Source organism: Ooceraea biroi, chromosome 12 (assembly GCF_003672135.1).
Source record: "Ooceraea biroi isolate clonal line C1 chromosome 12, Obir_v5.4, whole genome shotgun sequence".
In the NCBI taxonomy this organism is placed as follows: domain Eukaryota; kingdom Metazoa; phylum Arthropoda; class Insecta; order Hymenoptera; family Formicidae; genus Ooceraea; species Ooceraea biroi.
Window position 1 is genome coordinate 12,453,262 of NC_039517.1, and position 22,277 is coordinate 12,475,538.

At 37.8% G+C, this 22,277-nt stretch overlaps 1 protein-coding gene across 1 annotated transcript; it reads right to left on the reverse strand.

Annotated features, from left to right (window-relative positions):
• Positions 1–2,072: 2,072 nt before the first annotated feature.
• On the reverse strand, positions 2,073–3,756 carry LOC105279357 (histone-lysine N-methyltransferase SETMAR-like). The gene is given in 2 exon segments (XM_020031643.2): positions 2,073–2,111; positions 2,113–3,756. Coding segments are annotated over 2 exon segments (1,023 nt in total). The 5' UTR covers positions 3,097–3,756.
• Between the last annotated feature and the right edge of the window lie 18,521 nt (positions 3,757–22,277).

A 22,277-nucleotide genomic window follows, 5' to 3' on the forward strand; every position in this document is an offset into this window, starting at 1 on the left:
GCAAATTAAACGACAAATTCTTGGCAAATCCAGTGCAGCTCGTACAAACCATGTATTAGTTAAAGCACTAATCTTAAAGTTGCACGTTTTTCTAATTCGTTTTCTGCCACGAACTTTTTTATAGTACATATTACTGCAGTGCATCATAAGCGACTGCGACTGCTCAACATTTAAATGCACAAGTTTGTTGCACCGAGGACACGTTATTTGATTACGAATAACTTTCTTCTGTGCCAGAAATGCAATTAATTCTTTATAATCATATGTTAAATGAAGAAACTCGTGGAATAACATAGTGCATAGAAGTTAACGACTCCGGTACTCACGGACAACTACACGAAACGTAGCACAATATAAAAACAGGGAATAGGTTGGGTTAGATTAGATTTTTTGGAAGTGGCGCCCCCCGAAGCGGAGCGGAACACACTGTATCCACGCATGTACTTTGCAAAATAAAAAACAGGGGATGGGTTGGGTTAGGTGTCATTTAAAGCAGTGAATCGTTAATATATAGAATAGAATTCGCATGCGTTTTCGACTGTAGAATTGTACCAATGACTCGATAATCTTTGCGTGGGGCGGGTAATGCAGGGCAAAGCCCGTCCACCTACACTCTCGCCGAAAAAAATAGAAACGAACTGCAGGGGGACTAGGAACGAATGACATGGGGGCCGTGTGGGATGGTATTGGCATCGTTTTCAGCCCGCTTCGCGGGAGGACGGGACGCAGGGGCTTCGCCCCCCCCCCGCCGGAGCCAGTGTAACAAACACACAGATTTTGATCACTTGGTACACGGCACGGATCCCGGCGGGGGGAGGGGCGAAGCCCCTCCCTCCCCGCCCTCCCGCGAAGCAGGCTGAAAACCGAGCGTATATGTCCGGGGCTCCAATTTCAGAAAATATAACCGGTAATTATACACATAAGGAGACATAAGTTTCGAAAATATAGTAGTTATTTTGAATATGAACGAACAAAATTTATTTAAAGCAGTGAATTATTAATATATAGAATAGTTTATTTATAAATACAAAGTATTCTTTATTTTAACCAAAACACAAAACAGGTGTATACAAATTATTTTCTGCTTTAATCGAGTTAATGTTAGGTTTAATTTTTGTTAATAACTTTTTAATGAACAACAAGCGACGGCTAAAACCTTTTGAAGGTCACTCAGGAGGGTACTGTTGACAATATATGTTAAGGTCAAGGTCATCAGAGCTGACTCCCCTAAAATGCATAATTACCATCCCTCCTTACTCTTTTTCTCTTATTAGCGTACAATTAGGTAGTAATTATAATTAACTATGATGTTTAGATTACATGTGAAAAACATCTTTGTATCATGAAAGATAGTATAGTATATTTGTCCCCCATGCTGACAATTAGTTATTTGTGCATCACAAAACACGTATCTGTTACGTAACGTACGTAATTATTCATTATTATTTTTTATACAAATAAACAAATTGTTTTTTCAACCAAACTAGCAAATTTTATAGTGTAATTGGCACAACGTTTCGATCGAGAATCCACTTTTCTTCAGGTAAAAAATACAATATTGGTTAAAAATTCTAATCAAAGATTAAAAGAGGTTAGGTTACATATTCAGATTTAAGTTAGATAAATATGTTTAACATTGCATCAAACTTCCACGTAAGTTTCATATGTTACATATGTTTAACATATTTATTTAAGTCAAATCTGAATATGTAACCTAATCTCTCTTAATCTTTGGTTAGAATTTGTAGCCAATATTGTCTTTTTCAGCTGAAGAGGATCGAATTCTCGAACGAAACGTTATGACGGTTACACAATAAATATTGCCAGTTTGATCGCAAAAAAAACAATTTTTTCATTTGTATTTCATTATTATTGGCAAACAGTTATTTATTTGCATTATTATTTGATACTTATATTACAACTTTTTATCAATTAGGTTTAAGATTTTGTTATAATATTACACATTTTAAAGTTTTAAATTTAGTTGTATTATTATTAGGTTGGTAAGAAAATAATGTCGGTTTTTAACTTGTAACTTTAAACGCATATATCTCAGCTCAGAGTAAAGTGTATTAATCGAAATTATAACCATTACAATCAACCCCTTTTTTTCCAACGAGAAACAAGTTTATTTATTCCGGTAACGTAGAATTCCAACGTCTTGGAATCGATAAACTCTCGGAAGGCACTTTCAACAGCACCGTGGTTGTTGAAGACTTTCTCTTGCAGGAAGTGGTCGAGGTGCTTAAAAAAGTGGTAGTCGGTTGGCGAGAGGTCTGGCGAGTATGGTGGGTGAGCCAGAGTTTCATAGCCTAATTTATTCAGTTTCTGCAGCGTCGTTTGTGCGACGTGTGGCCGGGCATTATCGTGAAGAAGAATAGGACCTTTTCTATTGACCAATGCCGGGCGCAGGCGTTGCAGTTTGCGGTGCATTTCGTCGATTTCTTGACAATACTTCTCTGCCGTGATGGTTTCGCCTGGATTCAGGAAGTTGTAGTGTATCAGACCGGCTGACGACCACCAAACCGTCACCATGGTCTTCCTTTGGTGCAGCTTCGGCTTTGGGAAGTGTTGTGGAGCTTCGCCATGGTTCAACCACTGTGCTAAGCGCCGCCGATTGTCGTATAGAATCCATTTTTCATCGCATGTCACAATGTGATCGAGGAATGGATCGTTGTTGTTGCGTAAAAGAAGTGCAGAGCACACTTCATAACGACGATTTTTTAAATTTTCATTCAATTCATGCGGCACCCATTTGTCGAGCTTTTTTTATTTTCCAAGTTGTCTGAGGTGGTCCAGAACTGTTGGATGACTTACATCTAATTTTACAGCAAGCTCTCGAATCGTTATGCGCGGATCTGCCTCGACCAACACCTTTAATTCGTCGTTGTCAATTGTCGATGGACGTCCACGACCTTCTTCATCTTCAAGGCTCTCATCTCTATTCCGAAATTTTTGAAACCAACGTTGCATCGTACGTTCGTTTGCGGTTCCCTGGCCGAATGCGCTGTTGATGTTACGAGTCGCCTCTGCTGCTTTATGGCCTAGTTTGAACTCGTACAAGAATATCGCTCGCAATTGTTTCTTTTCCATCATAAATTCTATAAATAATAATGGATACAAAATAATAATAAAAATAAAACCAATAGCAGAGTAATATAGAGCGAAATCTGCGCTTTAAAATGGTACATGAAATGAATATATTAAAAGAAATATTTATTTCAAAAACAAGTAGCAAAGTCAAATAATATATAAAACCGACATTATTTTCCTACCAACCTAATATTATACATTCTCATCAATATTATGTTTGAATTCCGTGCCACTTTTGGGGCAAATTTTTCATTGACTCTTAGTGTATTCTTGCCGCCATTATGCGCAATGTTTCACTTGTATACTTACACCATGGGAGTTACGGGAATTGTAAGAGTACGACTTGTTTATGACTGAGAATGTAATTCTGAGAGTTGTCGCGGACGAAATCATGAAGCATAGCGCGTTGTTAGGAAGGAACAGTTTGCGAGCGTTAGGATTAGGTTTAATTAAGTTATCGAATGAGAAACAATTGGTTATGAAAGAAATTGTGAATATTGAGCCGACTTTATTTAGTAGTAGTAGTGACATAAATAAGTTAGATATAAACCCGGAATTGCTACTTGACGTAAAGGAAAGGATCAAAGAAAAAATTCGAATGGCATACTTGGAAGACCCAGAATTGCCAAAGATTAAAGCAGAATTGAAATCGGAAATTAAGAAACAGTAACCATTTTATTTTGCGCTGAGTAGATTATCTTATGAAGAAAAAAATAAAGTGCGAGAGATTATTGAAGGTTTGCTAGGTCGCAATATTATAATTTCGTTCGTTGAACTCTGAATATGCTTCTAGGATTGTTTTGGTAAATGTTGAGGAGTATACGTGCAGTACAATTGCAGCGAGCTGATAGATGGCTATAGTGTGTTTAGTTTGCACAAGCGCCTTAAGATATACAAGTTCAGTTGAGTTAAGTTAAAAGTAAGACAACGCGACTGATAAAATAACATGCAAGTTTTACTGCATTCTTTTGTTAAATGTATATTACACAAAAAATATAAGTGTTCTATATACAAATATTAAACTTGTTGAATCCACTGTGACTACGGGGCACAACAGGTTATGGGCCCAGAGTACTGAATAAAGATTCGCAATCCTTGAGGTTAAGGAAATTCTTATCGAGCGTGTTGCTGGGCGTGTGATCAGACGGCATTTTTAGGAAGGGTCTTCGATCGGATACAAACGCAATCAACATGGATAAGCTAACTGTAGACAAGTTTAATGGAAAGGATTTTAACGTTTGGAAATTTCAGATGAGAGTTTCTCGATTACAACGGGTTACTGGAAGTAATAGAAGGGAAAATATCGAGACCAAATGACGTGGAAAACGCTAGAATTTGGGATAAACGTGACAAAAAGGCCAGATTCATAATTAGTCAATCTTTGGAAGCCTCACAAGTACGTCATGTAATGGCTTTATCGACAGCTAATGAAATGTGGAAGCGGCTCGAGTCATTATACGAAAAGAAGAATCCAGTGTCAATCCATTTAATGTTGCAACGTTTCTTTGAGTATAAAATGGACTAAAAAATGTCAGTGGCTGAGCACGTGGCAAAAATTGAAGAAATGGCTATACAATTAACGGATCTGGGACAAAAACAAGATGAAATTGCCATCATCACGAAAGTACTCACCAGTTTACCAGCTAAGTATCGACACGTTATTTCTGCTTGGGACTTATTGCCCTTAGAACAGCAAATTATGGTTAATTTATTACCACGATTATTAAAGGAAGAAGAACTCGACAAAAATGCAAAGTTAAGTGATGACGATGAAGATACAATTATTATATTCATTGCATTATATTCAAAATCTAATAAGAAAGCTCAAAGTTACAATAAGAAGAAGTTTGCTGAGGGAAAAACTGACAAACAGAAATTTAAGAGCACCTGTCATTATTGCAAGAAGGCGGGTCATATGAAGCGCGATTGTTGTAAATTCAAGGCTGACAAGGAGAGTAGTAACGCAAATTCAGCAACAGTCGATTACTCAACATCAGTGTTCATGGCAAATAGTGAATGGCCAACGATCAACAATGAAGATGTTTGGTTAGCTGACTCTGTTGCTTCAGATCATATGACGTCCAGAAAAGAATGGTTCACGAAACTAGAAGTGCTTAGAGACAAAGAGAGACCAGTGACTCTTGGCAATAACAAAATTTTGTTTGCAAAAGGAAAAGGCGATATTTTGTTTGAAGCACGTGTTGGAAACAAAATCATAAAACACAAGATGGTTGACGTATTATATGTACCTGGTATCAGTCGAAATTTATTCAGTCTTGCAACAGCAACTGAAAAAGGTGCAGAGTATAGCGGTAAAGGAGACATTTTTTAAATCTATTCGAATAGCCAGCTAGCGATACTCGGCAGAACATTTAACCATGGATTGTACGGGTGTATAAAAATGTTTGGTCGCGACTTCACCAGATGATTCTCCAGCTCATGATCGGAAAAACTAACCTCCATATAAGATGCCGCAAAATTGTCCTTCATCGTCAAATTCAAGGTCAAATTTTTTATTGGCTTATTCGATCCTCCTCATCGTCAGGATCAAAAGTGTCAAAGAAACATATAGCCACAAATGCATCCTTGACCTTCAAAATCAAGGTTAAAGTTTTTCCTTACTTCAAATGAATGATTTCATACCATATAATAAACCATTACCGACAATTGAACTGTGACCGTAACCTTGAAGGAATCTGAAAAATAAAATTGTAATAGAGCCTTCCGTTTCTTAGCCGATAGATGTCAGTGTTGGAAATAATGGATCTTTCCGTTGCCCAACTCTCACCGCGAGGAGGTGAACGGATAGACATATGGTAAATAGAAACAAATTTCAGTTTCTGTAGCTATACTTTGAGAGTCGTCTGTCTGTCTATCTGTCTGTCCTGGCCAATTTATTCTGTTTGTCTGCTCTTGTTCTTCTGTTTTTATCTTCATTTTTCTGTTTATCTTTTACTGTCTGTCTTTCTTCATATGTCTTTGTCTGTCTATCTGTGTCATTTTTAGTCGCTCTTTCTTTTTTACCGTGAATACGTCTTATAACTCGATGGATGCCAATTTGAAAAGTTGAGCGAGACGCAAGAACGCGACACGTGAGACGCGAGAACGCGAGAACGCGAGACGCGAGACGCGAGACGCGAGACGCGAGACCGCGAGAACGCGAGACGCGAGACGCGAGAACGCGAGACGCGAGACGCGAGAACGCGAGACGCGAGACGCGAGACGCGAGAACGCGAGACGCGAGACGCGAGACGCGAGACGCGAGACGCGAGACGCGAGACGCGAGACGCGAGACGCGAGACGCGAGACGCGAGACGCGAGACGCGAGACGCGAGACGCGAGACGCGAGACGCGAGACGCGAGACGCGAGACGCGAGACGCGAGACGCGAGACGCGAGACGCGAGACGCGAGACGCGAGACGCGAGACGCGAGACGCGAGACGCGAGACGCGAGACGCGAGACGCGAGACGCGAGACGCGAGACGCGAGACGCGAGACGCGAGACGCGAGACGCGAGACGCGAGACGCGAGACGCGAGACGCGAGACGCGAGACGCGAGACGCGAGACGCGAGACGCGAGACGCGAGACGCGAGACGCGAGACGCGAGACGCGAGACGCGAGACGCGAGACGCGAGACGCGTGACGCGTGACGCGTGACGAAATTTCTTTCATTCAATTTTAATTATAATTATAATATATAGGGTATCTCACTTTATCTTATTATAATATATATGGTGTCAACTTTGGATTTAAATATATAGGGTGTCCGATTTTTGTCTTTGTTTCCTACATCAGTCAAAAAGTGTTTAAACAACACTTGTCCTTCATCTTGTTTAAACACTTTTCGACTGATGTAGGGAACAAAGACAAAAAAATAAAGAGCGACTAAAAATGACTCAGATAGACAGACAAAGACAAATGAAGAGAGACAGACAGTAAAAGATAAACAGAAAAATGAAGATAAAAACAAAAGGACAAGAGCAGACAAACAGAATAAATTGACCAGGACAGACAGATAGACAGACAGACAGACGACTCTCAAAGGTATGGCTACAGAAACTGTTGTTATTTACCATGTGCCTATCCGTTCACCTCCTCGCGGTGAGAGTTGGGCAACGGAAAGATCCATTATAGTGTCCCTATAATAAGAGTCGGGACACCGCCTAAGTGATTTCTGATCGGTTCCGCCAATTTATATACAGTAGCTGGCAATAAATTAATATTTGGACACCGTAATACTTGAAAAATAATTAATCTATTTTAATATATAAAAATTGACAAACTCAAAGAAACTGAGCAGTATCCATGCTATTTATAAAGCTACCCGAATAAGCGTTTCTGGTATATGGCCGCCATATTCAGTCAAAAATCATGCCGGTGTCCAGACTCTTATTATAGGGACACTAATCCATTATTTCCAACAATGACATCTACCGGCTAAGAAACGGAAGGCTCTATTACAATTTTATTTTTCAGATTCCTTCAAGGTTACGGTCAAAGTTCAATTGTCGGTAATGGTTTATTATATGGTATGAAATCATTTGAAGTAAGGAAAAACTTTGACCTTGATTTTGAAGGTCAAGGATGCATTTGCGACCATATGTTTCTTTGATACTTTTGATCCTGACGATGAGGAGGATCGAATAAGCCAATAAAAAAATTTGACCCTGAATTTGACGATAAAGGACAAGTTTGCGGCATCTTATATGGAGGTTAGTTTTTCCGATCATGAGCTGGAGAATCATCTAGCGAAGTGGCGACCAAACATTTTTATACACCTTGTACAACCTGGATATTCGTGTTATAAAGACTGCTGAAGCAAATATCGCACAATCCAAGGCCGTGCCACTTCAAGTTTGGCATGAAAGATTTGGTCATGCTAATTACAAGTCAATTATGGAACTTGCTAAAGGTACTGCAATCATTGGTTTAAACTGCAGCGATTTTAAAACGAGTGATCAACATCAAGATAAATTTTGTGAAGCTTGTGTTTTTGGAAAACAACACAAGAAGCCATACCAAGAATCGGAGAATCGAGCAAGTGCTCCAGCTGACCTAATTTATTTTGATATAGTAGGTCCGATGTCTACAACTAGTCTCGGTGGCTCAACGGTAATGGCTGTATTTATTGATGATAGTGGTTTTATATTCGCATATCCAATGAAGGATCGTACGTCTATTATTGACTCAGTACAAGATGTATTGGCAACAGCATCAGCAGCCGGATATAAGGTACAACGATTTCGAAGTGACAACGCAAAGGAATTTAAGAGTGCATCTTTTAAGAAGATCCTACAAAAGAATTTGATTGTACATGAATTTTCAACACCAAGAAATTCACAGCAAAATGGTCGAGCAGAACGAGTAAATAGAATGATTGGAGAAATGGCCAGAACAATGTTAGCCAGTGCAAATTTGCCACTAAATATGTGGGCAGAAGCTTCACGCACTGCAGCATTTATTCGCAATCGAGTACCATTGACTAGACTTGGAGGTCAAACACCTTATGAAGTGTGGACGGGTCGAAAACCTGATGTGTCAATGATGCGCATTTTCGGAAGTAAGGCTTACAAACTGATTGACACAAACCGACCTACGTTTTCCAGGAAATCACTTGTAACAACTTTAGTTGGACCAGGACAATAGACCTACAGAGTATGGGAACCAGGAACTCGCAAAGTTCACATCAGCCGTTGAAATTGTTGAACCGCAACCAAAAGAAGTTATTGTAGCTGTACCTGAAAATGAAAAGGATACGAAATTATCATCTAAAAGGAATCAAGAGGAAAACGTAAAAAGGCTGACCGAAAACGATGAAGAAACACAACAGAATATTAATAATCAAGAGGAAAACGTGAAAAAGCTATCTGATCATGATGAAGAAACACTACAAAACGCTAATGATAGCATAGCGAAGCGTACTCGTAGTAAAACTTGTCCATTGCCTTCGCTATGGAAAAATGATAAAACTGAAACTATGATAGCTGACGCCCAATGTTTGTTGGTTGAATCAATACCGACTACTGTTGGAGAGGCTAAAGACGCTCCAGACTCAGATCAGTGGGAGGCTGCCATTAATGATGAGTTAACATCATTAGCCAAAAACAACACTTGAATTTTAGTTGAATGTCCAACTGATCGAAAACCAATTAAAAATAAATGGGTGTTTCGAATTAAGATGAAACCCGATGGATCAGTTGACAAATATAAAGCACGACTTGTGGTCAAGGGATGTTCACAGAAGGCTGGAGAAGACTACAATGAAGTCTTCTCACCTGGCCAGGTATGGAATCAGTACGGATAGTCCTGGCTATAGCAACTGCAGAAGATTTTGAAATTATACAATTTGACGTAAAAACCATTTTTTTATATGGCAATTTAAACGAGACATATATATGGAGCAACCAAGTGGCTTCGAGGATGGTACTGATAGAGTTTGTTTACTACTTCGCAGTTTATATGGTCTGAAACAGGCACCTAAACAATGGAATAAAAGAATAAATCACTTTTTACGAAACTTTGGTTTACAACTAACTGCATACGATCCATGCATTTATACAACAATCAGTGGTGATTTGATTGTAACCCTGTATGTTGATGATGGACTGGTAGCCGGAAGTTCAATAATCAAAATAAAAGAGTTAATAAACGAAATGAAACGTGAATTTGAAATCACCACATCACCGATCAATTGTTACCTCGGTTTGGAAATTATATCGTACAGCAAGAACAATAATTATTCATCAATCAGCCTATATTAAAAATGTTATCAAGAAATTCAAAATGGATAACTGTAATGAAGTAAGCACACCAGCTGATCCAAATGTTGTACTAACAAGAGTCATCAATGAAGATGGTCAATTAAGTAAAAAGGAAAATGTTCCTTACAGACAACTAATTGGATCTCTCATGTATCTGGCTATTGCTACGAGGCCTGATATCTCATATATAGTCAATAAATTAAGCCAGTTTTTAGAATACCCTTCCAACATTCATTGGAACGCAGCCAAGAGAGTTTTAAAATATCTAAAAGGTTCTGCAACACTTGGTTTAAATTTTAAAACTTCGGCAGACGATAAAAATAAATTAATAACTTACTCTGATGCTGATTATGCGTCGTGTGTGGACACACGACGTTCAACCAGTGGATTGGTAATAATGTTCAACGATGGACTGTTGTGTGGGCTTCACGCAAACAAGGGATTGTAGCCACATCAACGACTCATACCGAGTACATGGCTGCACATGAAGCTGCAAAGGAAATAGTCTGGGCCAGAGGTCTACTGGACAACTTAAGAGTTGGTCAAACTGAACCGACAAGACTACATCTCGACAACGCAGCAGCTAAGTGCTTAATTAAAAGCCCTATTTTTCATAAACGTACAAAACATGTAGATATTAAATTTCATTATATTCGAGATTTAGTAGATCAAAAGAAGCTTGAAATTATACATGTAGCTAGTTCAGATCAAATAGCTGACATATTGACAAAGCCTTTGGTTAAACAGAAATTTTTGAATAATTGTAGTTTGTAAAACTTCTTCTTCGAACAACTAAAACTGGCTATCTTTATTCAAAAATTAAGCACACAACGTTTCGACCACCATTCGTGGTCCTTATCAAGTGTATTACAAATTATATGTCATTTTCATATATGTCAGTTATGGTCGTTGGAAGAAGAAGTTTTATTAATTTTACTCTGGCGGCATAATCTAAATATATTGATTTAATTGTAGTTTGATTAATTTAATTTCATTTAAACGTGTTTCATAAGTGAAAGATATTGAAGTAAGTGTATTTGGTATAGTTTTTTATTTTATTATCTGCATTGTAATAAGCGAAAAATTGTTTTGGTTATTTAAAACTGTACTTCACGAGTGGGAGTGTTGAGGAGTATACGTGCAGTACAATTGCAGCGAGCTGATAGATGGATGTAGTGTGTTTAGTTTGCGCAAGCGCCTTAAGATATACAAGTTCAGTTGAGTTAAGTTAAAAGTAAGACCACGCGACTGATAAAATAACGTGCAAGTTTTACTGCATCCTTTTGTTAGATGTATATTATACAAGAAATATAAGTGTTCTATATACAAATATTAAACTTGTTGAATTCACTGTGACTACGGGGCACAACAGTAAAGAAACGAGACGGTAATTTACGAATGTGCGTTGATTAATTGGAATCTAAATAAGGTTACTAGTCGAGATAATTATCCGTTACCAATTACACAGGCCCACATAAAAAGAAAAGTTGTCTGCGCCATGGACTAGACCATGGTATTCCCATGTATTTTCGCCTACTGAAACCGAATATGACCTCAGTTTTGCCCCTACACGTCAGGAATTTTTTCTACAGCCAAAAGCACGTTGGAAAATCATGAGTTACAAACCTTGAATCAGCAAACTTTATATTTCTATAACCCCGTTATCCTTGAACAGCAAACCCCATAACCCATAACCCCGTAACCCCATAACCCACAACTCCATAACTCCATAACCCCATAAACCTGGAAATCTAGCAGACTCGCAATAACCACATGACCCTGGGAGTTATGCAGAGTTATGGAGTTATACCAAATATATTCTATTTAGGAAAGCTTTTAGACAGCACAACTCATGATCGTCTGTGTTTTCGTACCCTCTTATCTTCAAATGATCTGTGCAGTGGATTCCGTTTACGCTTCCTCCCTTTCACAACACTTTCTCTCTTCAACATCCAACAGAAGTCAGCCATCATATTTATCCCTTCTACCCTGGTAACGACGTTTCATTTCTTTGATATCTTGATGAAATCGTTCTCCTTGCTTTTCGCTGTAATCCCCAAAATTTTCTGGGAAGTAATCAAGATGTGAATAGAGGAAGTGTAGCTTGTAATTCATCAGGAAATCCAATTATTGGTATTTCCTAAGCATATCAGCAACTATTTCTTCATAGTTTTCACTCTTGTAATTACCTAAAAAATGTTTAACCACCTCCTTAAAGCTAAGCCACGCAGCCTTTTCTTTGGCATTCATTGTAGCAACGAATGCTTCATCTCTCAACATTGTACGGATTTGTGGGCCATCGAAAATTCCCTCTTTCAATTTAGTATCAGTTATTGCTGAAAATTTATTTGCCAAGTATGCATAACACGAACCATCCTTATTTAAAGCTTTAACAAATTGTTTCATCAAACCAAGTTTAATGTGAAGAGGAGGGAGGAGAATCTTGGATGGCTCTACTAAAGACTTGTTGATGACATTTTTTGAACCGGATTCCATGGATTCCCTCGCAGGCCAATGTATTTTGACGTAATGGTTTTTGCGGTCTCTGCTATCCCATAAGCATAAAAAGCATGGAAACTTCGTGAAACCTGATTGCTGATCCAAAATCATAGAAAGAATTTTGAGATCACCACAAATTTGCTAGTTGTGTTCCGAGTATTTTATTTTATGTAAGTATCTCAATATTCTTGTATTCTTCTTTGAGCGTTACTGAATGTGCTATGGGTATTGGCGTATATTTATTAGAATTATGTAACAACACGGCCTTCAGGCTTCGCTTGGAGGAACCTATAAACAATCTCCATTTTTCAGCTTTGTATACATTCTTTTTCAAATCATTCATCAGTCCTGTAACATCATGACAGTATACCAGATCTTCGTCTTGAGTAAAGTATTTCCTGAATGATTTATCCCTCGTTCGATAAATTGAAACTTTCGTTTCTTTCGATAACAGATTCTTTTCTTTCAACCTTGAAGCTAATAATTCGGCTCCATCTTTAGGCAACCCTAATTCCCTGATCAGATCATTCAATTCTTCTTGATTAAATGTTTGAGGTTCAGTATTTTTCTTATTCGATGAAACATATTCGTTTTCACTTCCGACATTATCGCTTTCACTTGTTCCTCCATTACTCTCGTATTCTTCATCAGATGCTCCATCAATCTCCATTTCATCAAGTGATGAACAGAGATCAACTTCCCTATCTTCTACATCAACATTCTCTGTTGATATAATAGGTTTTGTAACACTAGAAACATTTGCATACGTGATTTTATGCAAATTTAAACTGTTGTATCCTTTTGTTTTTGTCATACAGAAGTAACAATCTTCTTTATTTTCTGGTTGTCCCCAAACCATAGGCTTAGTGATTTTCAATCCTTTGTTATTCTTATCTTTTTTCCATCCATCATAGTTTTGCAAGCACTGCATACTAATTGAGGTAACCAGTAACGATTCCCATCACGCACTTCAGAGGCAAAACATTCTTCATATGCTGATTTTAATTTTTCTGTGAAAATTTTTTACGATTTTTCTTCAATTTACATTCTCCACAAACATAACAGAATGAATTCGGTTCACTATCGCATCTATGAGGAGCCACCGAGGATCTAAATGTATTTTGAATGAATTCAGGATTTTGATTTTCAAGAGCCATGGATATATTGAAAAACCCGCACGTTAGGGATCCTGTTCCGATCGCAGGTGAGTCCGCCGTCCTAGGGGTGATAACCTACATACCTGCCTAGGTTTAAATATGAGGGCTTTCCGACTTTGACGAGGACAAAGTCAACTCGTCGTCGGACACACTACGGCTTCATCCTCATACCCTAACGCCCTCCTGCAAGGCAGCGCGCCTTCGCTGGCTTCGTTACCTCAGAGCATCAGAAAATGGATCATTCTACACATCCTCGATTAAGGCAGTTGTCACCATCTCCAGCATCCTCTGAGGCAGCAGGATCCAGGAACAATGTAACTATGGGATAGCCACATATATATAAATTCGATGGTAGATTTCCAGGAGCGGAGTCAAAGATCCATGAGCGGAGCCGAATTACTAGCTTCAAGGTTGAAAGAAAAGAATTTGTTTTCGAAAGGAACGAAAGTTTCAAGATTAGTATGAAAAGGTTATGGGATTCTTAGTTTGGCTGTTTGGAGTTGAGTGAGCTACGGAGTTTGATGTTAAGTTGTGGGATCTACGATTTAATGGATTTTCCAAGGTGTTTTTGGCTATAGAAAAAAACCTGACGTGTAGGGGCAAAACTGAGATCATATTCGGTTTCAGTAGGCGAAAATACATGGGAATACCATGGTCTAGTCCATGGCGCAGACAACTTTTCTTTTTTTGTGGGCCTGTGTTATTGAAGAGCAGATCGAGGATTTACAGGGTAAGCAATATTTTACTTTGTTAGATCTTAAAGATGGATTCCATCATATTTACATGGCGGAGGATAGTATTAAATATACGGCTTTTATTACTCTGTTCGGCCAATACGAGTATCAGCGAATGCTGTTTGGATTACAAATTACTCCGACTGGTTTTCAGCGATTCGTGAACGAAATACTAAGTAGCGTTATTAAGGGGATGCTGGAGCTGCTAGTGAACTTTTTCGTGAAAGTGCTGCCACTTCGATAGAACTAAAATATCAGTGGCTGACAGAATTGACATTACTGACATGTCGGGAAGACGTGAATGCTTCAAAATTCTGAAGCATTTGGAACGTCAACTGGACTGTAGGAAGTCTTTCAACATTTAGGGTGCGTTCCGAGTCGCGCATATGAGCGCATTTATCTATAATGATGTATTATATATCACAACAAACTTACTTTTTTACAATATATATCAAATGTGCATATGAACATTCCAATAAAATTTTTTTCATACAATCATTACATTTTGTAGCTTCTCGTATATGAAACTTTTATAGGATATTTTTATAAAACAAAAAACCAAATTCACCGAAACATCGCTACTATTTGTATCAAAATCTAGAGCCAGATTACTTATAATTACTAAAATGATGTGAAATTATTGTGAATGTGTCAGAATACTTTGAATTATTTTTAATAACGCAGAATCTCCGTCGATTTTGAATAAATGTGATGGGAGTATATAAAAATATAAACTAAATAAATCTGAAAATGACACTAATTAGTATTTATTAAAATTAAATATTATAGTCTGGAAAATAATACATGTTGCAATAAAGCTTGCTACATAACATTCAACAAGCATAATGATGTTTGCCAATGATCGGTACAATTCCCTCCAATTATTTGAATGCTCATGACGCTAGTACTAGCGTCAATGAGCTGAGGACATTCCAGGTATTGCACGCTTTGTGTTTCGAAAGGAGACATCTCTCTGACGATGCGTAAAAATGCATCTAAAGATTCATCGTTCACTTTGCTGTGCAGAGGTAAAATATTCTGCTCCAGCAAAGAGAAAGGAACAATTGTATCGTCGAGAGTGTTTTTCATTCTTTTTGCATCTTCTTCAGTTATTTCTCTTTTTTCATTAGAATAACTGATGATGATGCAATCATCATCTTGTTTCTCAGAATGAGAAACAGTAGATGGTTCTGTTAGTGGACTGATCTGTTCAGCAGTTTCATCCTTCAGGAAAATTTTCCGCTGACCTACTGAACTATTAGTCCTTTTACATGCATTTTTACTTTCTTTAGCCTCATGTATGTACCGCGGATCTCTTATTGGCAAGTGCCTATTGAAGCGACTGTCCAATATCTCAGGCAGCATGCATTCATAATAGAAACGTGTTAGGAAAGGTAGCATTTGGTTTTTCCAAAAAACTTCATCTCTGCTAACACGCACTATTTTGAAACTTTTAGGCGTCCACACAACAAAGATGCAATAATCTCGCCGTGTGATATTTAATTGACCTTGAACCTGATAAAAGTATCGGTGTTTCGGATTCATTTTATCAGGATTCTTTCGGTCAAACACAGTTTTGAATTGAGGCAATTTCTGTGAAGCCTCATCAGCTGTCAAATTCTCAGCTGACAAAGGACATTTAATCTCCAGGAGACCGTCTTCATCAATAAGACCGTCAGGAGAAGCGCCCAAGCATGGATTTTCTTCATCAATGAACAATCCACATGGTCTAATGTCCTTGTTTAACTTTGCAGCAATCTGTTTCTTTGCGACGTCCTCCATGTCGCGTCCATATTTCATGGCAACGGTTTCGATGGAAGGAGGAAACAAAATGCTTTTTACTGTCGCTGCGCAAGACGTTGTTGGTCTCATGCGACATACGATTCCAAAATTGGATGCCGTCAACATTTCGAGTTTCAATGAGTGCCACAATTCACAATCACTTTGACCTCTTGTCTGACATTCAATTTGGTTACGATTAGCTGCGTTTTCGAGCAACCTTTCAACATGATTTTGCTGTAATTGCTCGAAAACATGAGGTGCAAGATCTGGTTTTTGCGACTGTGGGCCGTAATAAGAATCTGGCCCTGCATCTCGCTTAAATTTTTTCTGCCTCCCTTCCACCTCTCTGTATTGTTTGCTTTGCGCAACTCTGATTTGGCGTCGTCTTTCTATATTACTGGCAACAAGAGGCACATTCTTACACATGTTTTCATGCACTTGTGTAAGAACTTGTTGCGTGTTGTACTGCACAACACTTCCTGCAATTCTGGCATTATATGAACCTCGTTGGTCAAAATGTATGCGTTTTCCACCAATTAGTTTGCAGATGATGGAATTGAACGCTTTTAAAGGATTGTTTGTTAAATTTAATAACAAACTCAGAATAAGCGCTCAGCCACTTTACAGCACTATCAACTTTTTGGTACAGACCATACAACTGCAGAAGTGGGACATAATTCTTGCTGTTATCGCAGTTGCTTTTGTCTATACCATGCTCTTTGCATCGCTTATGTTCACCAAATATATGGCTAGGGATGTTTAATATGGCTTTTTGTAAATCCATAGCCTTCACATGGTCAGATTGCGATCGTTTTCTTTGTACAGCGGCTAATCGCAACACTTCTTTGCGTATTTTTAAAATGTTGATTTTCACAACATTTCGCAGCTGTACAAACTCACGCTTCCTATGCATGCTTGGCTGAGTCGTTTCTGCTACAGCTTTCAGCTTTTTGCATAAGTTGCGAAGCAAATGATTGGTGCATTCAATCTTTCGCACCATCACATGCATTTCGCGGTACGGTGCATTATTCATGATGGACTGATATACGCTGCTATCGCCATCGGCAATAACTGTTTTGTAAATCAGTCCATGCATTTCAAGGCTACTGTTGAAGCCTTCCGCAATAGCGTCGCTCTCCATGCTTGTCGAGCTAGCGTTGCGGTCGAAATTTTTGTAGCATTTATGCTTCCGTACATGGAGACCTCGTCGCTCCGCCATGTCGCATGGCGCGCAATATTTGTTACGGATACCAATGAAGAGAACTTTTCTCGTGCGGTAACCGATTATAGCACCGACGCCGGAAAGTGAATCGTACGCAGAGCCGTACGATCTCTTCCCCCAACTACCATCTGCAACGACGGTTATATATGGAATGCCATTTATAGTTTCATTCCTTTCAATTGCGAGTTGTTTTTCCTCCTCGCCTGCCATTTTCATGCTTTGCATGGCAGTATTCAGGAAATCGTCGACTGAAGTATCTCGACGATTTATGTATGTCTTTTCAGACATACAAGGAATGTTTACAGCTGCACACAACTCTTCCAGTTGGGCGTAACCAATTCCCGTTGTAATACTGCCTGCTGCAGCAGCTGTATCAATGTCTAAAACATGCGGTTCCGTGGGTTCTGACCAGATGTCGTTTTCGTAATGGCACATTTGGCATTTGAAGAACAACTGCGTCTTTAACCCATGCCGAAGAGAATGTATCAGTTTCCAATCTTTAAATTGGCACTCGATTTCTCGCGCATGATTATCAAACGTTCTGTGGATTTCATTCCACATATAAGAAATGTCGACAATGCGACGGCCTTCAGGCATGCTTTCCTGGATACAATTTGTATCCAGACAGCCACTTTCAATGCTTAAATTATCGTTGACAATGCGACGGCCTGCGGGCTCGTGTTCTTGGATTCGATATACATCCAAGCCTTTTTCGATGACAATACTATTGTCATCTTCGCATTGAAAATTTTTGCACGTACCTTCGTCTTTTGTTATTTTATCCTGGCACGTTTCTTGGATACGGAATTCTGATTCCATCATATTGGGAGCAATCAATGATTTTATTGATTGTCCGACATTGATGGATTCGTCCGTACTCTCATTGTTCCTGCAACTCATTTCTTTGCTCACCCTTTTTAACTTCCGTCTACAAAAAAAGTAAATATATTAATATACGTAACGATAAAGAAAAAAGCATAAAATATTAATAATCAATATATATATATATATATATATATATATATATACAGGGCGGTTCACTTAAATCGATCATCTTAGATATTTCACTTGTTTTTGATGATACGAAAAAATGTCTAAGGAAAAAGTTGCACCGTTCGAAGGGGCTATCATGATGACAGAACAACAATTTTTTCAAGGCTATTTTTTTCGGAGATTCAAAGGTCAAGATAATTTTTTAAATGGAACTACATATTTTTGTTTGCGCAATTTTATAGCCAACATCGAGAGGAGTTCAGCGACCTATGACAATATGACCTTTAAATGATCTTGAACGCGGGAAACAGAAAAATCAAACTTTATGCTCTTCAACACAAAAATTTATTTAAGGAGGTGTTCGAAATGATGTCCTTCGACTTCAATACATTTTGTAATACGATGCACAAATGATACTCTTACCCTTTCTATCATTTCTGAATTTATACTAGTACATGCATTCAAAATGCGCTCTCTTTATGTTCTCTTGTGTAGTTGGTACATCATTGTAAACAGTGTTCTTTAACATTCCCCACAAAAAAGTCTAAAGGATTCAAATCAGGAGAACGTGCTGGCCAACTGATATGTCCTCCTCTTCCTACCCAGCGTTCCGGAAACATTTCGTGTAAAACTGTACGTGCAACACGTCGTTATGAGCCGGACAACCATCATGCTGATACCACATTTGTAAACGAGTTTCTAACGGCACCTCTTCCAATAAGTTTGATAATTGTTGGGACAAAAAATCAGCATATTTTTGACCATTTAATGTACCATCAATAAAGAAAGGGCCAATGATTCGATTGTGTAAAACACCACACCATATATTAAGACCATGGACGTTGACGTTCTACTTGTCGAAGCCACCTTGGATTTTCAACGGACCAATAGTGCATATTTCTTCTATTTACTTGTCCATGGTTAGTGAAAGTTGATTCATCGGTAAACAATATTCTGTTGAAGAAGGATTCATTGACCTCCAACTGTTGTAGCGCCCATTGACAAAATTCTATTCGATTAATAAAATCATTTCCATGAAGTTCTTGATGCAATGCAATGTGATATGGATGAAATGAGTGGCGTTTAAAAATGCGTAAAACACTTGTCTTGGAAATACCAGTATTTCTTTGTATTTGTCGAGAACTGATATGTGGATTATTTGCCACTGCAGCCAAAACAGTAACTTCTGCTGGTTCATTAGTTTGCAAACGAGGTCACATTTTCTTACGTGAACAAACACTTCCAGTTTCACGAAATGTTTTAATAAGACAGTCAAAAGCAGCGCGAGACGGTAAACGCTTTTCAGGGTATCTTTGGCCGTACATTCTCTGCGCCTCTGTAGAGCTTCTTCCGCTTTCACCGTAAATAAGAAGCATTTCTATTCTTTCCTCTTTCGTATAATCAGTCATATTTAAACTCTGATATCGAGAAGCTCAGGAAATGAACTGAACTGCGAAAGCATTTCACGATCATAAATATTTACATACACATACACACACGCACACAATACATGTATGGAATTCTTTCAATCTTACATTCCATTGAATTCCAGAACATGAGAGTGTTTACTGATGAATCAATGTTCACTAACCATGGACAAGTAAATAGAAGAAATATGAACTATTGGACCGTCGAAAATCTAAGGTGGCTTCGATAAGTAGAACGTCCATGGAGCCTTAGAAAATGTATCGAAGTCGGAGGACATCATTTCGAACACGTCCTTAAATATATTTTTGTGTTGAAGAGCATAAAGTTTGATTTTTCTGTTTCCCGCGTTCAAGATCATTTAAAGGTCATGTTGTCATAGGTCGCTAAACTCCTCTCGATGTTGGCTATAAAATTGCGCAAATAAAAATATGTAGTTCCATTTAAAAAAATTATCTTGACCTTTGAATCTCCGGAAAAAATAGCCTTGAAAAAATTGTTGTTCTGTCATCATGATAGCCCCTTCGAACGGTGCAACTTTTTCCTTAGACAGTTTTTCGTATCATCAAAAACAAGTGAAATATCTAAGATGATCGATTTAAGTGGACCACCCTGTATATGTAACACTTATTTTATGGACTTCATCTTAAATTAAAAATTAACTGTATGCTATTATTCTATTTGTAATAAGTAGTACTGTCAGACCAGATGTCTCTGATTTTTATTGTAATCAGTACCGTCGGGATAGACGCTTCTGATGTTTATTGCAATCAGTACCTTCGGGATAGACGCTTCTGATTTTTATTTGAATTAGTACTGTCGAAATAGATGCTTCCGATATTTATTGTAATCAGTACCGTCGGGATAGACGCTTCTGATATTTATTGCAATCAGTACCGTCAAGATAGACGCTTCTGATTTTTATTTGAATTAGTACTGTCGGAATAGATGCTTCCGATATTTATTGTAATCAGTACCGTCGGGATAGACGCTTCTGATATTTATTGCAATCAGTACCGTCAAGATAGACGCTTCTTGTATTTATTGCAATCAGTACCGTCAAGATAGACGCTTCTGATATTTATTGCAATCAGTACCGTCAAGATAGACGCTTCTGATTTTTATTTGAATTAGTACTGTCGGAATAAATGCTTCCGATATTTATTGGAATCAGTACCGTCGGGATAGACGCTTTTGATATTTATTTGAATTAGTACCGCCGGAATAGACGCTTCTGATATTTATTTTAATCTATATCGTCGAGTAGACGCTTCTAGCATAACATTACAATTGTTACTATAAATTATAAATAGAATAACTGCATACAGTTTATTTTTAATTCAAGATAAAGATGAACAAACAAAGAACATTTTTATTTTTCAACGGTTGCATTTTTCTGCATTACGAAAAACAATATTTAGAACTTTATTACTTTGTTAACCTAAAATATTTAACAAAATAATTAATGTTTATTAAATCTGTAAAAATAATTTTTTCGTTATACACGGAGAATGATAAAGTGATAAAGTATCTGTCTGTATGTCTGTCTACCTGTCTGTCTGTCTGTTTGTCTATTTGTTTCATTGTTATGAAAATCTCATATACAAGATACTAACCTTTGTACGTATGCTTTTCTCCTGGAGAACCTGGTCAAAAACGGACGCAACTTCTTTCCACAATGTACACCCATCACAACAGTAATAATTTATTAATTATTATACTGTGTGTAATATAATAGATAAATAATATTGTAGCACACACGATTTCGCGTTAGCTACAATGGATACTATTCGATGTGCTTCAACAATTGAAGTTCTCAACTGTTTCCGCCGCGCGACACTATCCTTCTCACTCTGCTGTCGCTCAGTGCCATTCGATTAGTAGTTGTGAGTAGTTATGTATGTGTAGTGTTTGTAAAGCGCAATAATGTACGATAGCATGCTGTCTGCAATATGCATTTATTACGTACAATTTACGCGTATCCTTGCGCAGTTAGTTACAAGTAGGACTACTAATTTGCGTTGAAGGCTTCGATATGAATTGCGAAGGCTTCAAAGAATCCAAGAATTATTAATTTTATATAATTGTACCGCATAATAATTTATATTGGTATAAAAAAGTTATACATATACATACACACACATATGTATACATATATATATATCAATAAATAATAATTAAATTAATTTTTACCCCACAGTAATATCAGATTATAGACATATTTATAATATATACATTTATAAATTATAAGTTGTATATGGTAATATTATAAGGATACATAATACACAATTAGTAATACATAAATTTATTTATTTTAAATATATCTATAATCTGATATTACTATAGGATACCTTATATGAAATATGTATTGAAGATAGTTCAACATTTCTTTTTTAGTTTAAAAGTTCAGTTTTTTTATTATATATATTTGAAAAAGGGGTGCAAAATGTTCGCGAAACGCGGACTATCGTCGGCACTGCACACACCATCCGAGATCTTGACATATGTACAAGATCTTCATTTGTTTTCCGCCGATATTGATCGACCTTCCTGACTCCCTGTTCTGCTCGCGCCATTTGCAATTGAGACGTGCTACGATGAACGATCATG